The 15,000-nt window shown below is 50.6% G+C and overlaps 2 protein-coding genes across 2 annotated transcripts in view; one reads left to right on the forward strand and one right to left on the reverse strand.

Moving 5' to 3' along the window:
• serpine3 (serpin peptidase inhibitor, clade E (nexin, plasminogen activator inhibitor type 1), member 3) overlaps window positions 1–4,926 on the forward strand; it is a gene marked incomplete at both ends in the record, with an annotated part of 4,927 nt that extends 1 nt beyond the window's left edge. Inside the window, 7 exons of the mRNA XM_083681610.1 lie at window positions 1–264; window positions 1,815–2,048; window positions 3,040–3,261; window positions 3,553–3,751; window positions 4,010–4,110; window positions 4,559–4,645; window positions 4,790–4,926. The exon at window positions 1–264 is cut by the window's left edge and continues 1 nt beyond it. Coding sequence (XP_083537736.1) covers window positions 1–264; window positions 1,815–2,048; window positions 3,040–3,261; window positions 3,553–3,751; window positions 4,010–4,110; window positions 4,559–4,645; window positions 4,790–4,926 — 1,244 coding nt within the window. The remainder of the gene's footprint in view (window positions 265–1,814; window positions 2,049–3,039; window positions 3,262–3,552; window positions 3,752–4,009; window positions 4,111–4,558; window positions 4,646–4,789) is intronic.
• A 655-nt stretch (window positions 4,927–5,581) lies between these two features.
• The window catches only part of ints6 (integrator complex subunit 6), a 17,044-nt gene continuing 7,625 nt past the window's right edge, over window positions 5,582–15,000 (reverse strand). The window contains exons 5-18 of the mRNA XM_083682088.1: window positions 14,590–14,773; window positions 13,468–13,593; window positions 12,334–12,485; window positions 11,901–12,053; window positions 11,268–11,400; window positions 10,123–10,217; window positions 9,705–9,815; window positions 9,235–9,453; window positions 8,507–8,633; window positions 8,191–8,333; window positions 7,785–7,974; window positions 7,171–7,590; window positions 6,848–6,941; window positions 5,582–6,706 (exon numbers count right to left, since the gene is read on the reverse strand). Of these exons, the coding sequence (XP_083538214.1) occupies window positions 6,613–6,706; window positions 6,848–6,941; window positions 7,171–7,590; window positions 7,785–7,974; window positions 8,191–8,333; window positions 8,507–8,633; window positions 9,235–9,453; window positions 9,705–9,815; window positions 10,123–10,217; window positions 11,268–11,400; window positions 11,901–12,053; window positions 12,334–12,485; window positions 13,468–13,593; window positions 14,590–14,773 (2,241 nt within the window). The 3' untranslated portion in view covers window positions 5,582–6,612. The remainder of the gene's footprint in view (window positions 6,707–6,847; window positions 6,942–7,170; window positions 7,591–7,784; window positions 7,975–8,190; window positions 8,334–8,506; window positions 8,634–9,234; window positions 9,454–9,704; window positions 9,816–10,122; window positions 10,218–11,267; window positions 11,401–11,900; window positions 12,054–12,333; window positions 12,486–13,467; window positions 13,594–14,589; window positions 14,774–15,000) is intronic.

The following is a 15,000-nucleotide window of genomic DNA, read 5'->3' on the forward strand; positions in this document are numbered from 1 at the left end:
TGGGTCGCCTGTCGATGACATCGCTCTTTGTCTGCCTGTGGTTGGCTGAGAGAGGCCGGGGGGATGCCAGCCTCCGGGAGAGTATGGCAGAGCTGCAGACGCAGTTCGCCGTCAGCCTCTACCAATCGCTCACCGAGACGGAGAACAACTCCAACCTGATTGTGTCGCCGGCGAGCGTCTCGCTGTCCTTGGGCCTGCTGCAGCTGGGCGCCCGCGGCAACACGCTGGCTCAGCTGGAGGGGACGCTGGGGTACGACGTCCACGGTAAGACCTGGACCTGTACTAGTCCTCTGGTCCTCTTGGCCGGGGTTAGGGAGGTGTCTGGTACCAGTCCTCTGGTCCCCTTGGCCGGGGTTAGGGAGGTGTCTGGTACCAGTCCTCTGGTCCCCTTGGCCGGGGTTAGGGAGGTGTCTGGTACCAGTCCTCTGGTCCCCTTGGCCGGGGTTAGGGAGGTGTCTGGTACCAGTTCTCTGGTCCCCTTGGCCGGGGTTAGGGAGGTGTCTGGTACCAGTTCTCTGGTCCCCTTGGCCGGGGTTAGGGAGGTGTCTGGTACCAGTCCTCTGGTCCTCTTGGCCGGGGCTGCAGTGGTGTCTGGTGCCCCTAGTCCCTGGCCCTGGCTGTAATCTCATTACTGTGAGTAGAGGGTAAGACTGAGAGACCTTGGGGTCGAGAGGCCACCAGGTTACACTGTAAACAAACACAACACTCTCTGGGACCAGTGCTCTATCTCTCTGCTGGGTCTCTGTGTGTGTGCATGGTGTAGATGGTTCTGCCGGGTCTGTGTGTGTGTGTGTGTGTGTGTGAGTGTGTGTGTGTGTGTGTGTGTGTGTGTGTGTGTGTGTGTGTGTGTGTGTGTGTGCGCGTGTGTGTGTGTGTGGGGTGATAATGATGGTGGTGTAGATGGTTCTGCTGGGTCTGATGATGGTGGTGGTGGTGGTGATGGTGGTGGTGGTGGTGATGGTTGTGGTGATGGTGATGATGGTGTTGATGGTGCTGGTGGTGCTGGTGGTGATGATGGTGTTGATGGTGGTGGTGGTGATGGTTGTGGTGATGGTGATGATGGTGTTGATGGTGGTGATGGTGGTGGTGATGATGGGGGTGGTGGTGGTGTTGGTGGTGGTGATGATGGTGGTGGTGGTGGTGATGGTGGTGGTTGTGGTTGTGGTGGTGGTGGTGGTGGTGGTGGTCGTCATGTAGATGGTTCTGCTGGGTGTTGAGAAAGTGTCAATAGAGAGCAGGGGAGGCTGGTGGAGGTAGAAATCGGAGGACAGGCTCACTCTGAACATACAGACCAGACACCAGAACACCATGGTTATTGCAGTGTGTGCATCACTTGTTGTCATGTGTGGTGGTAGTATTTGTTCATTGTTGGCTGAATTTGCTCTTTATGTCTCAACAAGTGATGAGGTTTGGTGCTATTCCAATCGTCCAGGTGTTGCTATAGAGATCAGCCATGTTCAATGGTAATCTTACAATGATGGTAGCAGCTTAATTTTCTGAAAAAAAACCTGGTGTCTTTTAAATCTCTTCTTAAAACAATTTTTTTATAGACTAGCCTTTAACTGATGCTGCCCTTATTGTTTTTAGTGCGTTGTGTTTTACTGTGTTTTCTTACCGATATTTTGTTTTTATTTGCATATTTGTTTATCTGCACATTTGTTAAGTACTTTGTAACACTGTTTTGAAAGGTGCTATATAAATACAGTTATTATTATTATTATAAATGTACTGATGATCAAGGTGAAGTAATTTGCTTCCCATGGCGTCCCCTCTAACCTCTGACCTCACTTCCTGCTTGTCTCCCTCTCCTCCAGACATGCAGGTGCAGGACTTCCTCCTGCAATCACAGGGGAACGTGGGGAACGCCAGTCAGGGGGTGCGGCTACAGCAGGCCTGCGCCCTATTCGTCCAGAGTGGCGTGCAGCTTCTCCCAGAGTTTACCCAGCATGCATCGGCCTGGGGCAACAGCAGCCTGGTCCGGGCCAACTTCAGCCAGCCCAACAACACCCGGGTCCAGCTGGAGCACTGGGGACGCACGCAGGGCAACGGTGAGGCCCGGGGCTCCACGCTCTCTCTATTAGGTCACATGACAAAGCACTAACATGCCTTAAAAATTCCTTTAAAATGCCTTAAAATGCCTTACAATGTCTTATTCCTTGATGCTTTTAAAGATTTTGACAAATCATCCCCAGAAACCCTTTAAGCATCTATGTGTTAGTAGGCAACTAGGCAACTAGGCAACTAGGCAACTAGTAGGCAACTAGGCAACTAGGCAACTAGGCAACTAGTAGGCAACTAGGCCATAACTACTTATGGTGCTGAATGTGCTGTTATAAACGAGTGTAGAATATCATAAAGTGCTATGGTCTATAGAGCAGAATAGATACCTTCATCAGGGGAGGCTGGTGGAGGCAGAAATCAGAGGATGGGTTCATTGTAATGCAGGGAATGGAATGAGGAATGGTATCAAACATGCATTCCAATGAGCCCGTCCTCTGATTTCGACCTCCACCAGCCTCTCCTGATCCATATACACCTTTCTAGCTGAATATCTGACACCTCTGACAGTCTGTATGAACCTCTGTCCTCTGTCCCTCTGTCCCTCTGTCCCTCTGTCCCCTGTCCTCTGTCCCTCTGTCTCTCTGCCCCTCTGTCCTCTGCCCCTCTGCCCTCTGTCCCTCTGTCTCTCTGCCCCTCTGTCCTCTGTCCCTCTGTCTCTCTGCCCCTCTGTCCTCTGTCCCTCTGCCCTCTGTCCCTCTGTCTCTCTGCCCCTCTGTCCTCTGTCCCTCTGTCTCTTTGCCCCTCTGTCCTCTGTCCCTCTGCCCTCTGCCCTCTGTCCCTCTGCCCTCTGTCCCTCTGTCTCTCTGTCCCTCTGTCTTCTGTCCATCTGTATTAACCTGTCCTCTGTCCCTCTGTCCCCTGTCCTCTGTCCCTCTGCCCTCTGTCCCTCTGTCTCTCTGACCCTCTGTCTCTCAGTCCCTCTGTCCTCTGTCCTCTGTATTAACCTGTCCTCTGGCATGTGCGTGTGTCCATCTCCAGATGTCCAGTGGAGCGGGGAGCTGTCGGGGTCGGGCGAGGCCCAGGGAGAGGCCTTGTGGTGGGGGCAGAGGCTCCAGATGGCCCTGGTCAACACGGTCGCCTTCCGGGGCGTGTGGCAGAAACAGTTCCTTTTCACCGACACCCAGAACCTTCCATTCACCCTCTCGGATGGCACCACCATCAAGGTGCCCATGATGTACCAGGCAGCAGAGGTTAACTTTGGTAAGACGAGAGAAACAGTCATGAAGTCTCGTCCTTGGTTGTGCTTTCTACTTGGGTTCAACTTGTCAGAACTACAGTTACATTCCTAATATTATCACTGTAATAACCACACAACATACCACTTCATTCAAACCTGCCGCATATGTTAAAGATTTATTTCAAACATTTTAAAGTAGTATTTCTATACTGGACTGTAGTATTTCTATAGTGTGTATTTCTATACTGTGCTGTTGTATTTATATAGTGTGCATTGATCAAATCCATCTCCACTGTGTTTCCCTCTGACCACAGGCCAGTTCCGCACCCCTACAGACCAGAGGTACACGGTGTTGGAGCTGCCGTACCTGGGCCGATCCCTGAGTCTGCTGGTGGCCCTGCCCAGCGACAGGAAGACCCCTCTGTCCTCCCTGGAAACCCAGCTCACCCCCCGTGCTGTTGCATCCTGGGACATGGGCCTCCGCAGGACCAAGATGGACGTCTTCCTGCCCAGGTAGCCGACACACTGGCCTTGTACCAATACGTTTATAATGCATTCTTAATTTCTTCTTTCCTTTCTGCCTTTTTCCTTTCCTTTCTTCCTTTCTTTCTTCTTTCCTTCCTTCCTTCCTTTCTTCCTTCCTTCCTTCCTTGATGACATGGTTAAATTGGTAAAACCCTAACCCTAATCCTTCCCACTTGGGAGTTGATTGGCACGTTTTGATTGGATGGAGACCGAGAACATACTAACGTATCTGATGTGGACCTCCAGGTTCCGAATGCAGAACCGGTTCAACCTCAAGTCGGTCCTTCCTTCCATGGGGGTCAGCGACACCTTCAGCCCCACAGCAGCTGACTTCAGAGGGATCTCAGGTACAGTCAACCCTCAGCGGCTGAATACAGCTGATTAAAGATGAATAAAACTGATGAAAGCTGAATAAAGCTGATGAAAGCTGTTGAAAGTGGACTGTCATCTCCAGTACTACAGACTGTTGTCTTCCAGTACTACAGACTGTTATCTCCCAGTACTACAGACTGTTATCTCCAGTACTACAGACTGTTATCTTCCAGTACTACAGACTGTTATCTTCCAGTACTACAGACTGTTGTCTTCCAGCACTACAGACTGTTATCTGTAACAGTTAGTAGTTTACAGGCCACTTAGAGTGTGCTCTCCTGATGTCAACACTCTAAAACTGTTTAAACAAGAGATTAATATCCTACTCAGTACGCTACAGAGCACTTACGGGAATGTATTCTCTCTCTCCCTCCCACTCTCTCTCCCTTCCCCACTCCCTCCTCCCTCCCTCTCTCCCTCTAGTAGAGGAGGGTCTGTATGTGTCGGATGCGTTCCACGAGGCCAGGATAGAGGTGACAGAGGATGGCACCAAGGCTGCAGCAGCTACAGGTAATGAGGCTGTACCACACAGGCTAAACGATGAATGAACGTACCTGCAGTAACGTAACTGAGCAGTGTGTAGGTATCATCTCAGGTATCTGATGGGTTCTATGTGTGTGTGTGTGTGTGTGTGTGTGCGTGTCTCCCTCCCAGCCATGGTGCTCCTGAAGCGGTCCCGCGCCCCCGTCTTCAAGGCCGACAAGCCGTTCTTCTTCCTCCTGCGACAAGTCAGCACCGGGTCCATCCTGTTCATGGGCCGCGTGGTGAACCCGGCTGACCAGGCACCCTAGGACTCCAGGAACCCCCCCCCACACACAACCTCCCCTACCCTAGGACACCTTCTGGTCCTGTTACACCCCCCCCCCCACACACACACACACTTTCACAGACATCTCCTCACCCCCCACACACACACTTTCAGACATCCATTCAAGCCCCCCACCCCGTCCATTTCACACACAGACATCCAGACATCCAGACATCCAACCCCCCCCCCCCCCCCCACACACACACACACACACACCACCAGTATTTATTGGGGACCATCAGGAGGCTCCACAGACACTTCAGGAAGAGGGACAATACTTTGTACATATCTGTAAATAAAATTTTATTACATCTGTTGTTTTGCACCCAGTGTGTTCTGGTCTTTTCTTCCTATATATACAAAGCACAGAATTGCTATCCTGTATGTGTGTGTGTGTCCTCTAGATATGTATACATTGAAGTAACTCCCCCTGGGGAGGCTGGTGGAGGTAGAAATCAGAGGTCGGGTAATGGTATCGCATGTGTTTGATACCATTCCTCGGTCCTTTCCATGCATTACAATGGACCCGTCCTCTGAGATCTCTACCCCTCCCAGCCTTCAGATCAGCGAGGTGTAATTCTAGGTGTCAAATCCCCGAGGACACAGGTGAAAAGAAAATACACGACTACGACTTTACAGAACAACGTCAACTTTTTATTTACATGGCCGTTCGTTCACAGTGTAAAATAGAAACTTTATTCATCATGGAAATACTTACAAAAAGGCCTTCTCCCCTCGACGTTGTCTTAAATAATTCTCTAAATGTATTTACATCTATACAGCTTTATTCAAAATACTCTCTTTTGGTAGCGTCCTCATGACACACAGATACACATATGGCAAACATTTGGTCCCTGTTTTAGGAGGAGAGGAGAGGAGAGGGGGATGAGAAGGAGAACAAGAAAGGGAAGGAGAGGGAGATGACCTGCACACAGGGACAGCCTTCCATTCAGGGCCTCATTTCAAGAGCACACCGGGGGACGACGACGACACATTTAACAGTCACACAACATGGCCTCCATCTTTAGGGATTGTTTGGGTAATACTAGCGGCGATGCTATTGCTAACCGTCATGCTGTTTGTCTTGTTTCCTGAGCTTGTGTGACTGCTAGCATGTCAAGGTTTCTTGTCAATCAGAGTTCAGTGGTAGCAGTCAAAGGAGTGGTGGAGTTGTACCAGAGGGAATGAAGGTTTCGTTTAGATGATGTCCAGAGGTCAAAGCAAGACGGATGAAATTATTTGGACCCCTTCTATTGGTCAACAACACAGCCTGGAGTGCATTTCTATTGGTGGAGTGGTACAAGCATGAAGGGAGGGAGGGAGAGAGGGAGGGAGGGAGGAAGAGATTGAGAGAACAAAGGGGAGGGGAAGTTAGCAAGCCACATAAACATGTTTCAAATGAGACCAAAAACATCACAGTTCTTGCCTTCGCCCTGAGGTTGTTGGGAAATGTATACAATCTGGACCCTTCCCCTGACACACACACACACACACACACACACACACACACACACACACACACACACACGCCAATTGCTCTGCTCATTTCATTGTGAGGGTTTCTATCCATCCCTCTCTCTCTGGGATTCAGACTGCCTTGTCTTGAAGGAGCCTGGCTGAGGAGGGGGCAGGATGAGGGTAGGGGAGCTCCGTTTGGAACGGGGGCCCCTCAGAAGGGGTCCAGATGGTTCATGTTGTTGGCTCTGTTGTGGATCTCTTCTAGAAAGTTCTCCAGCTGCTCTATCAGAACCCGCCTCTTAAACCTGCACAGAACACAAGAGGCAAGACAGGGTCAGTGACATAGAAATACACCACAGAACCCCTTTTACAGATACAGCCTACTCCATATAGCCTATAAACGGAGCGTCTGATTGGTTGTTTTTCGTAGTGAGGTGACCTCTGACCTGGCAGCTTCTTTGATGATGTTCTGGAGGAAGATGAGGCGGGTCTCCAGACTGCCCTGAATCTGCTTCAGGAAGCAGAATATCTTATCATAGTCTGGAAGGGGGAGAGAGAGATACATATGTATAAGGAACAAGAGTCGGCAAGCATTTTTCCCCAAAATGGTTCCAATGAGAATATACGCGTTTCATTCTCAGTTCCTAAATCTTTTCCCTACGTTGTGCCTATTGAATGGAACTAGAGACCCATGTGACTCCCCAGGTGGGCGTGCATGTGTTTGTTTGTTTGTGTGTGTGTGTGTGTGTGTGTGTGTGTGTGTACGTACGGCGGCCGGGCCGGCGTATCTCCCGGGTGATGAGAGCGCGGAGCTCCGCGTTGACCTCCTGACTCTCAGCGCTCATCATCATCTTCAGCTCCCCGGGTGACGGGTAACGGGGAGGGTGGTCCTCCTCCTCCCCCTCCCCCTCCTCCTCCTCCACCCCCGGGGGACAGGGGCTCTCTCCTCCGTCCTGGCTGCCCTCCAACAGCTCCCCGTCCCTGGGGCGCCCGTTCTCCTCCTCCCCCCCCTCCCCCCCCTCCTCCCCACCCCCCACGTCCTCTTCTTCGTCCGCCCCCGACTGGTTAGTGTGGTGGTTCTCCTGGCCGTCAGGGCCCGGGGGGGTTCTAGAAGGGTCCGGGCTGCTGTAGTGGTTGTCCAGGTGGTTGACGAACACCGGGTCTGCCTCACTGTCGTTGCTCTCGTCATCTGGAGGAGGAACACGTTATGTATATATATATATATGGATCATAAAACACCATTCATTCATCTGTCACAGAGAATGGACAACGTATTCCAGGGAGACTGAACCTAATCTTTTCAAAATGGGAATAATGTGAAATCTTACGTAACATTACATAACTGTTGCTGCCAATGTGTGTGTGTCTGTGTGTCTCACTCACCTGTAGGGCCAGGTCTGGGACTGGCTGAGGGGCTGACAGGGGGGGTGTAGGCTCTGCCAGGGCGGAGGAGGGGGGACATGCACCGGCGTCTCTTGGGCCCCCCCCCCTGCAGACTGCTGTCGCCCCCCGGACGCTTGCCCTTGTTCTGGGGTCCTGTCACAAACTCATCAGCCTCGTCAATCATCATGCCCTGGAGGAGGAGCAGAAGGATGTCAGGAGCCAATCAGAATGATGCCTCACATGACAGTCAACCAATCAGACATGTTCTACGGACACAGAGGAGATTGAAGTTTTTGGATCCAGAAACAAGAAGGTGGACTGCACCTTCTTGTCCAGTTTGAAGTGGGTTCTGAAGGGGTGGGTGTGTGTATGTATGTATGTGTGTGTGTGTGTGTGTGTGTCGCACCTTCTTGTCCAGTTTGAAAGGGTTTCCGAAGGTGTGCAGGCGTTTGGGCTGTTCTGGGTCGGCGTCTCGGAGGGGCTGGGGGGCCGCCTTCAGGAAGTCCTGGTAGTTCCCCATCTGGGCTATCGGCACGCTGTGGAGCTGGTCTGGAGGGTGTGTGTGTGTGTGTGTGAAGGGTTACGGTTAATACCAGACTGGCTGACTAGACACTACAGACTTGATGCATCTAAATTCATACAACTATGTTTAAAACTTGGAATGTGATGGAAACCTCTAGAAACAGACACACACGCAGACACACACACACACACACACACACCTGGGTCCTGTCCTCGGAGCACGCGCATGCTGGCGTTGAGGAGGTTTCTCCTCATGCGGCTCAGCTGGTCCAGCAGGTGCATTCTAGGAATGTCGTAGGCGTTCCGGAACCCCTGAGGTTTCAGACTCTGAGGAGAGGAGGAGGGAACATCATAAACACGCTTTTATAAGAATAATACATATAATAATACATTTAATTTGAAAGCGCCTTTCAGAACAGCCAAGGACACTGTACAAGGTTATATATATATATATATATGAATAAAACATATAAAAAAGAATAAAAAGAGCAAAGAAAACCAAACAAGCAAGAGGCAGAGATCCACACAAATAAAAGAGTCAGAAGGACAAGAAGAGAGACAAGATAACACATCTAAAAAAAGAACAGATAAAACATGACATCACGCAACCAAGCTGTCAACAGGCTGAGACAGCTGTTGGTGACCATGACGATGAAGATGAAGATAATTAGGAAAATGACGGTCATAATAATGATGATGATGAAGATGAAGGTGTACATGGTGATGACGATAATAATAATCGCGATAATGACGGTCATAATAATAATGATGACTAAGATGATGATGATGGTCATAGTAATGATGAAGACGAGGGCGTACATGATGATGATTACAATAATGACGATGACAATAATGACGACGACGATAAGAATTACGATAACAACGGCGGTCATAACAACGATGATGATGATGATGATGAAGAGCCCACCTTGTTGAGCGTGGCGAGCTGGAAGCCGGCGAACTCCTTGGGGTTGAGTTCCAGGGGCAGTGGGGGGGCTTCCCCTGTGATGCTCTGCAGCAGCTGGGTGAAGTCTCGGCGCTGGGCCAGGGACACGCCCCCCCCTCCACGGGTACGCACCTTCATACCGCACTCCACCACCGCCTTCTTCCCCACCGACGCTATCAGACGCTCGTACTCAATCTTAGTCTGCAGGGGGCGCCAGAGAGAGAGAGAGAGAGAGAGAGAGAGAGAGAGAGAGAGACTGGATTTACATATGAGAATCTACAGAGAAACTGACACTCAAAATAGCACAGGCACACACACACACACACACAGAGTCAGAGAACAGGAAATGTGAGAATGTTTCGAAAAGATTAGGAGGCACAATGAAACACTGATGTCATTCAACCTGGTCACAAACACTAAAGAGAGTGTGTGTGTGTGTGTGTGTGTTCTACCTGTTGGCTGAGTTTCTTGAGGTAGGACACGACGCTGTAGCTCAGACCGTACTCCATGTTGTCAGCCAGGAGGTTGGGAGCTCCCATGATCCTTAGGGCCTTCCTCAGGGACTGCAGGGGGGAGGAGAGAGAGAGAGAGAGAGAGAGAGAGAGAGTTTGTAAAGTCCACATCAAAGCCACATCTCACTGTTGCCCCAAAACATGGAGACTTTGGTCTTTAACGGGGCGGTAGTGACCAGTGTCTGGTGTGGTGTATCTCTACCAGGGGAGGTAAAAATCGGAGGACGGGCTCATTGTAATGCATGGAATGAGGAACGGTATCAAAGCATGCGTGTTTGATACCATTCCTCATTCCATGCATTACAACAAGCCCGTCCTCCGATTTCTACCTCCACCAGCCTCCCCGACCTCTACTCACCCCTATGTAGTAAGGAGGCATGGTCTTCAGGTAGTTCTCAAAGGACTGGCGCCACTTCAGGGTGGGCTTGAACTTGTGGACTCTGATCAGGTCGTCTACAGGGACAGAGACAGAGCTGGGTTTAGAGGGGGAGAGAGGCACTGCTGCCCCCTGTTGGTCGGAGTCAAGGGACACACAACATCATGGAGGACAAAACACTGTCTCACAAAAGTCTTACATTAAATAAACACTGTAACAATAGCCTTAAATGAAATACTGTCTACCAAAAGTCTTCAATTCAATACCGTGTAAACATTCAGAACGGCCCAACAGTAGTCTTAAATTAAGTACTGTTTAACAAAAGTCTTCAATTAAACAATGTCACAAAAGTCTTAAATGAAATACTGTGTAAAAAAACATGTCTTAAATGGCTACTTTTCCCCGCCTCCTCTCTCCGTCAGCCCCTCTGATAGGTGAAAGGAACCACACAGGTTCCACCTATCAGGTTGTTTCACACCAGTGGTCATGACTAGGAGGGAGACTAGGAGAGGAAGCCATGTTAAAACTGTTGGGACGTGGCCAGGGACTGCATTACAGTGAAGGAGACAAGGACAGGAGATTATTCTAAAGTATTGGGACGGGGGCCGGGTCTTACCCAGCAGAGGCAGCAGAACGGGGTAGTTGTAGGGAAGGTATTTTAAAGTTTTGGGACGGGGGACGGGTCTTACCCAGCAGAGGCAGCAGAACGGGGTAGTTGTAGGGAAGGTATTGTAAAGTTTTGGGACGGGGGCCGGGTCTTACCCAGCAGAGGCAGCAGAACGGGGTAGTTGTAGGGAAGGTATTGTAAAGTTTTGGGACGGGGGACGGGTCTTACCCAGCAGAGGCAGCAGAACGGGGTAGTTGTAGGGAAGGTATTGTAAAGTTTTGGGACGGGGGACGGGTCTTACCCAGCAGAGGCAGCAGAACGGGGTAGTTGTAGGGAAGGTATTGTAAAGTTTTGGGACGGGGGACGGGTCTTACCCAGCAGAGGCAGCAGAACGGGGTAGTTGTAGGGAAGGTATTGTAAAGTTTTGGGACGGGGGCCGGGTCTTACCCAGCAGAGGCAGCAGAACGGGGTAGTTGTAGGGAAGGTATTGTAAAGTTTTGGGACGGGGGCCGGGTCTTACCCAGCAGAGGCAGCAGAACGGGGTAGTTGTAGGGCATGACGAACAGGTTGACACAGTTGAGTGCCGTGCTGGCCTTCAGATAGCCAAAGGGCTGGCCCAGGTCACTGTACTTGGCACTGTTACACACAAACACCTGAAGGAGGTAGGGAGGGAGGGAGGGAGGGAGAAAGAATGAGAGAACAAACTAGTCAACGACAAGCATTTGTATATTATATTAAACTTATTGTCAGTTTTCAAAAGTGGTGGCACTAAAGTTCCCTGGGGGAACATGTGATATGTCATGTGACCGTCCCTCGACCTATAGGGACAGATGTACTGTGTGTTCTGAGAGCAGCGTGGCTGTTGTGGAATGCAGGTGTGAGGAGACTTCCTCTCCATGGTGTACTCTGTGTGTGTGTGTGTGTGTGTGTGTGTGTGTGTGTGTGTGTGTGTGTGTGGGTGTGTGCATGCATGCATGCGGCGTAGCATACCTGCCAGCAGACTTCCTCTCCACAGTGTACTGTGTGTGTGTGTAGTGTGCGTGTGTATGCTCACGGTGTGGAGTGTGTGTGTGTGTGTGTACTGTATGCGTGTGTGTTCATATGCGGTGTGGAGTGTGTGTGTGTGTGTGTGTGTGCGCGCAGTGCTGCCTACCTGCCAGCAGATGTGGGGAGACTTCCTCTCCAGGATGAACTGAGTGAGGGGCGAAGGCTCCAGCTCGTACTTGTCGAAGGGGACCTTGTCAATCACCATGGGCTCTGCATCCATACAGGAGAACCTGACGTGGGGGTGGGCCGACCGGGGGGGCTAGGGGAGAGAGGGGGGGTTAGCAGGAACACACACACACGGCTGTGCCTTATCAGAAGGTGATAAGGAAATGGGCTGTGTGCTGCACCAAAACAGTCACACACTCTTCTCCCTCCCACACACACGCGGCTGGGCCTTATCAGAAGGAATGGGGCACACACTCTTCTCTCACACACACACACACACACACACACACACTCACACTCACACTCACACTCACACTCACACTCACACTCACACTCACACTCACACTCACACTCACACTCACACACAGTCCTACCAGCGTGGGTGAGTTAGTGTCGGGCCAGAAGGCCTCAGGGATGGGCCAGTGTCCGATGGGGACGCCAGTCTTGGGGTTGGGCCGGACGTAGATGAGCTTGTGACAGCAGTGCCAAGGCTGGGGACCCCCCTTCACCACCTCCACTGGGGCATCTGGGCGGTGGGAGGAGCAGGAGGGGGGTAAGGGAGGGAGAGGAGCAGGAGGGAGGGAGAGGGGGAGGGAGAGGGAGAGAATGATCAAAGGTGAGTCAAATGCCAACCGTATCAACTCCATGCCCTTAGACCTTCACAAGGTTTAAAACTAATTTAGTGCCGAGGCCCAGCCCAGCCCAGCCCAGCCCAGGCCAGCCCAGCTTAACTCTGATGGATGTGTAACCAGTACAGGCCAGTACAGCATAGTACAGGCCAGTACAGCTCAACTATGGCCAGCCCAGTACAGGTTTATGTGTGTGTGTGTGTGTGTGTCTTACACAGCTGATGTGTGGTGAGCTTTCTGGGGCATAATGGCTGCCATGGCAACGCCCAGGTAGGTGCTACACGTCGAGGAAGAGGTTATCAAAATCAATGAAAGAGTGGAGCTGCGCCACGCTGTGATTAAACTACAGTACCAGTCAGAAGTCTGGACACACCTTCGCATTCAATGGTTTTTCTTTATTTTTTTTATTATTTTCTACATTGTTGATTAATATTGAAGACATCAAAACTATGAAGGAACACATATGGAATTACGTAGTAAACAAAAAAAGTGTTAAACAAACCAGAATATGTTTTATATTTTAGATTCTTCAAAGTAGCCACCTTTTTTGCTTTGATGGCAGCTTTGCACACTCTTGGCAAGGTGTGTCCAAACTTTTGACTGGTACTGTATATATTTAGTAATGACAGAGTAACTAACTCTGATCGCCAACAACATCGTTGTTAGAAGTGGCAATGACAGCGTTAGGATTTTCCTCAGTGGAATTCAGTGTTTTAGTTGTATTTTTGGCGCATTTTGACGAGACTAAACGTGAGTCGGGTTTTGATGACGCGATCCAGAGCCAGAACCCTGGGTGCTACAACGTCTAGAAAGAAGCTCTAAAAATGCAATAAATGATTTTTATTCTGATCATTGTTAGAATCGTTGTCATGCTCTTACCCTCGACAGGAGGGGGGTCCGGCCCCGTCTTCTCAAAGTTGATGACCACCCCACTCTGGATCTTCTGCACCAGAGACTCCAGACACTGGTTCAACATACGCTGGGAGAACACGCTGTAGGAACGTCCTGGAGATACAGGGAGGGGGTCAGAACGCACGCACACACACACGCTGTAGGAACGTCCTGGAGATACAGGGAGGGGGTCAGAACGCACACACACACACACACTGTGGGAACGACCTGGAGACACAGGGAGGGGGTCAGAACACACACACACACACACACACACACACACACACACACACACACACACACACACACACACACACACACACACACACACACACACACACACACACACACACACACACAGTGGGAACGACCTGGAGACACAAGGAGGGGGTCAGAACACACACACACACACACACTGATATACGCATGCACTCAGACACACAGAACCTGGGAACTCAGATAGGGTGTAAGAACATACACATGCACTGAAACATCCCCCCCCCCCCAGACACACACACTGACAAACACACACACACACACACACACACAGCTGTATAGCCTGGTGTATTGTGCGTGTGTGTACAGTATTCTGTGATCAGCAGTAATAGACAGGCAGCATATGGAGAGCAGTCTATTGTCTCTGGAGCGATCAGGAACACGTGGGATTCACCAGCATCAGCAGCCTGACAACCAGAAGGCCTGACTCACTACTGGCTCTAATCTACACTACGCATCAGCACTATTCCTAGACTATTCACCAGGACTATTATAGTCTATTCACCAGGACAGTCTATAGTCTATTTACCAGGACTGTTCACCAGGACTATGAATAGTCTATGAACAGCCAATTCACCAGGGACTGTTCATCAGGACTGTTCATCAGGGACTATTCAACAGGGACTGTTCACCAGGGACTGTTCACCCTAACAGGCCCAGAAGGCCTGACTAGCACCTGCCTGCCTGCGGTCTTTAATCTGAACACCAGTACCACACTGGTCCATTCACCATCACTGACATACCACACTAGGCTACTGTATGTATGTCGCCGGGATAATAAGTAGCCAATCATCTAACACACACACACACACACACACGCACACAGCGTCTCACCTCCGGTGACCTCACACATGGGGGTGATGGCTGAGTCGTCAGAGGGCACGCCCCCTAGTGGCTCGGGTTCCACAGAGGCGTGACCAGGGATGCGGAGGACCAATGAGAACAGGCGCTGGTCCCAACGGAACGGCTCCTTGGTCAATTCACTGCCTGGGAGAGGGGTGGTCAGGGGGAGGTGGAGCTGGAGGGGGGGGGGAGGGAGAGAGAGAGGGAGAGAGGGTTAGGGTGTGTGTGTTTAAATTTGGCCTACATCCCAAAATGTACTTTTCTAAATCACTGAGAGATTCATCTTGGGGCTAAATCCATCGATACTTATTTTGAGCCACAATCTATCTGGAGCCACAATGAAACTATCGTCTTGGAACACGATAAAAAGTTGAACTGGCCGGGATGAGGATAAAGAACTGT

This window comes from Argentina silus, assembly GCF_951799395.1.
Source record: "Argentina silus genome assembly, chromosome: 12".
In the NCBI taxonomy this organism is placed as follows: domain Eukaryota; kingdom Metazoa; phylum Chordata; class Actinopteri; order Argentiniformes; family Argentinidae; genus Argentina; species Argentina silus.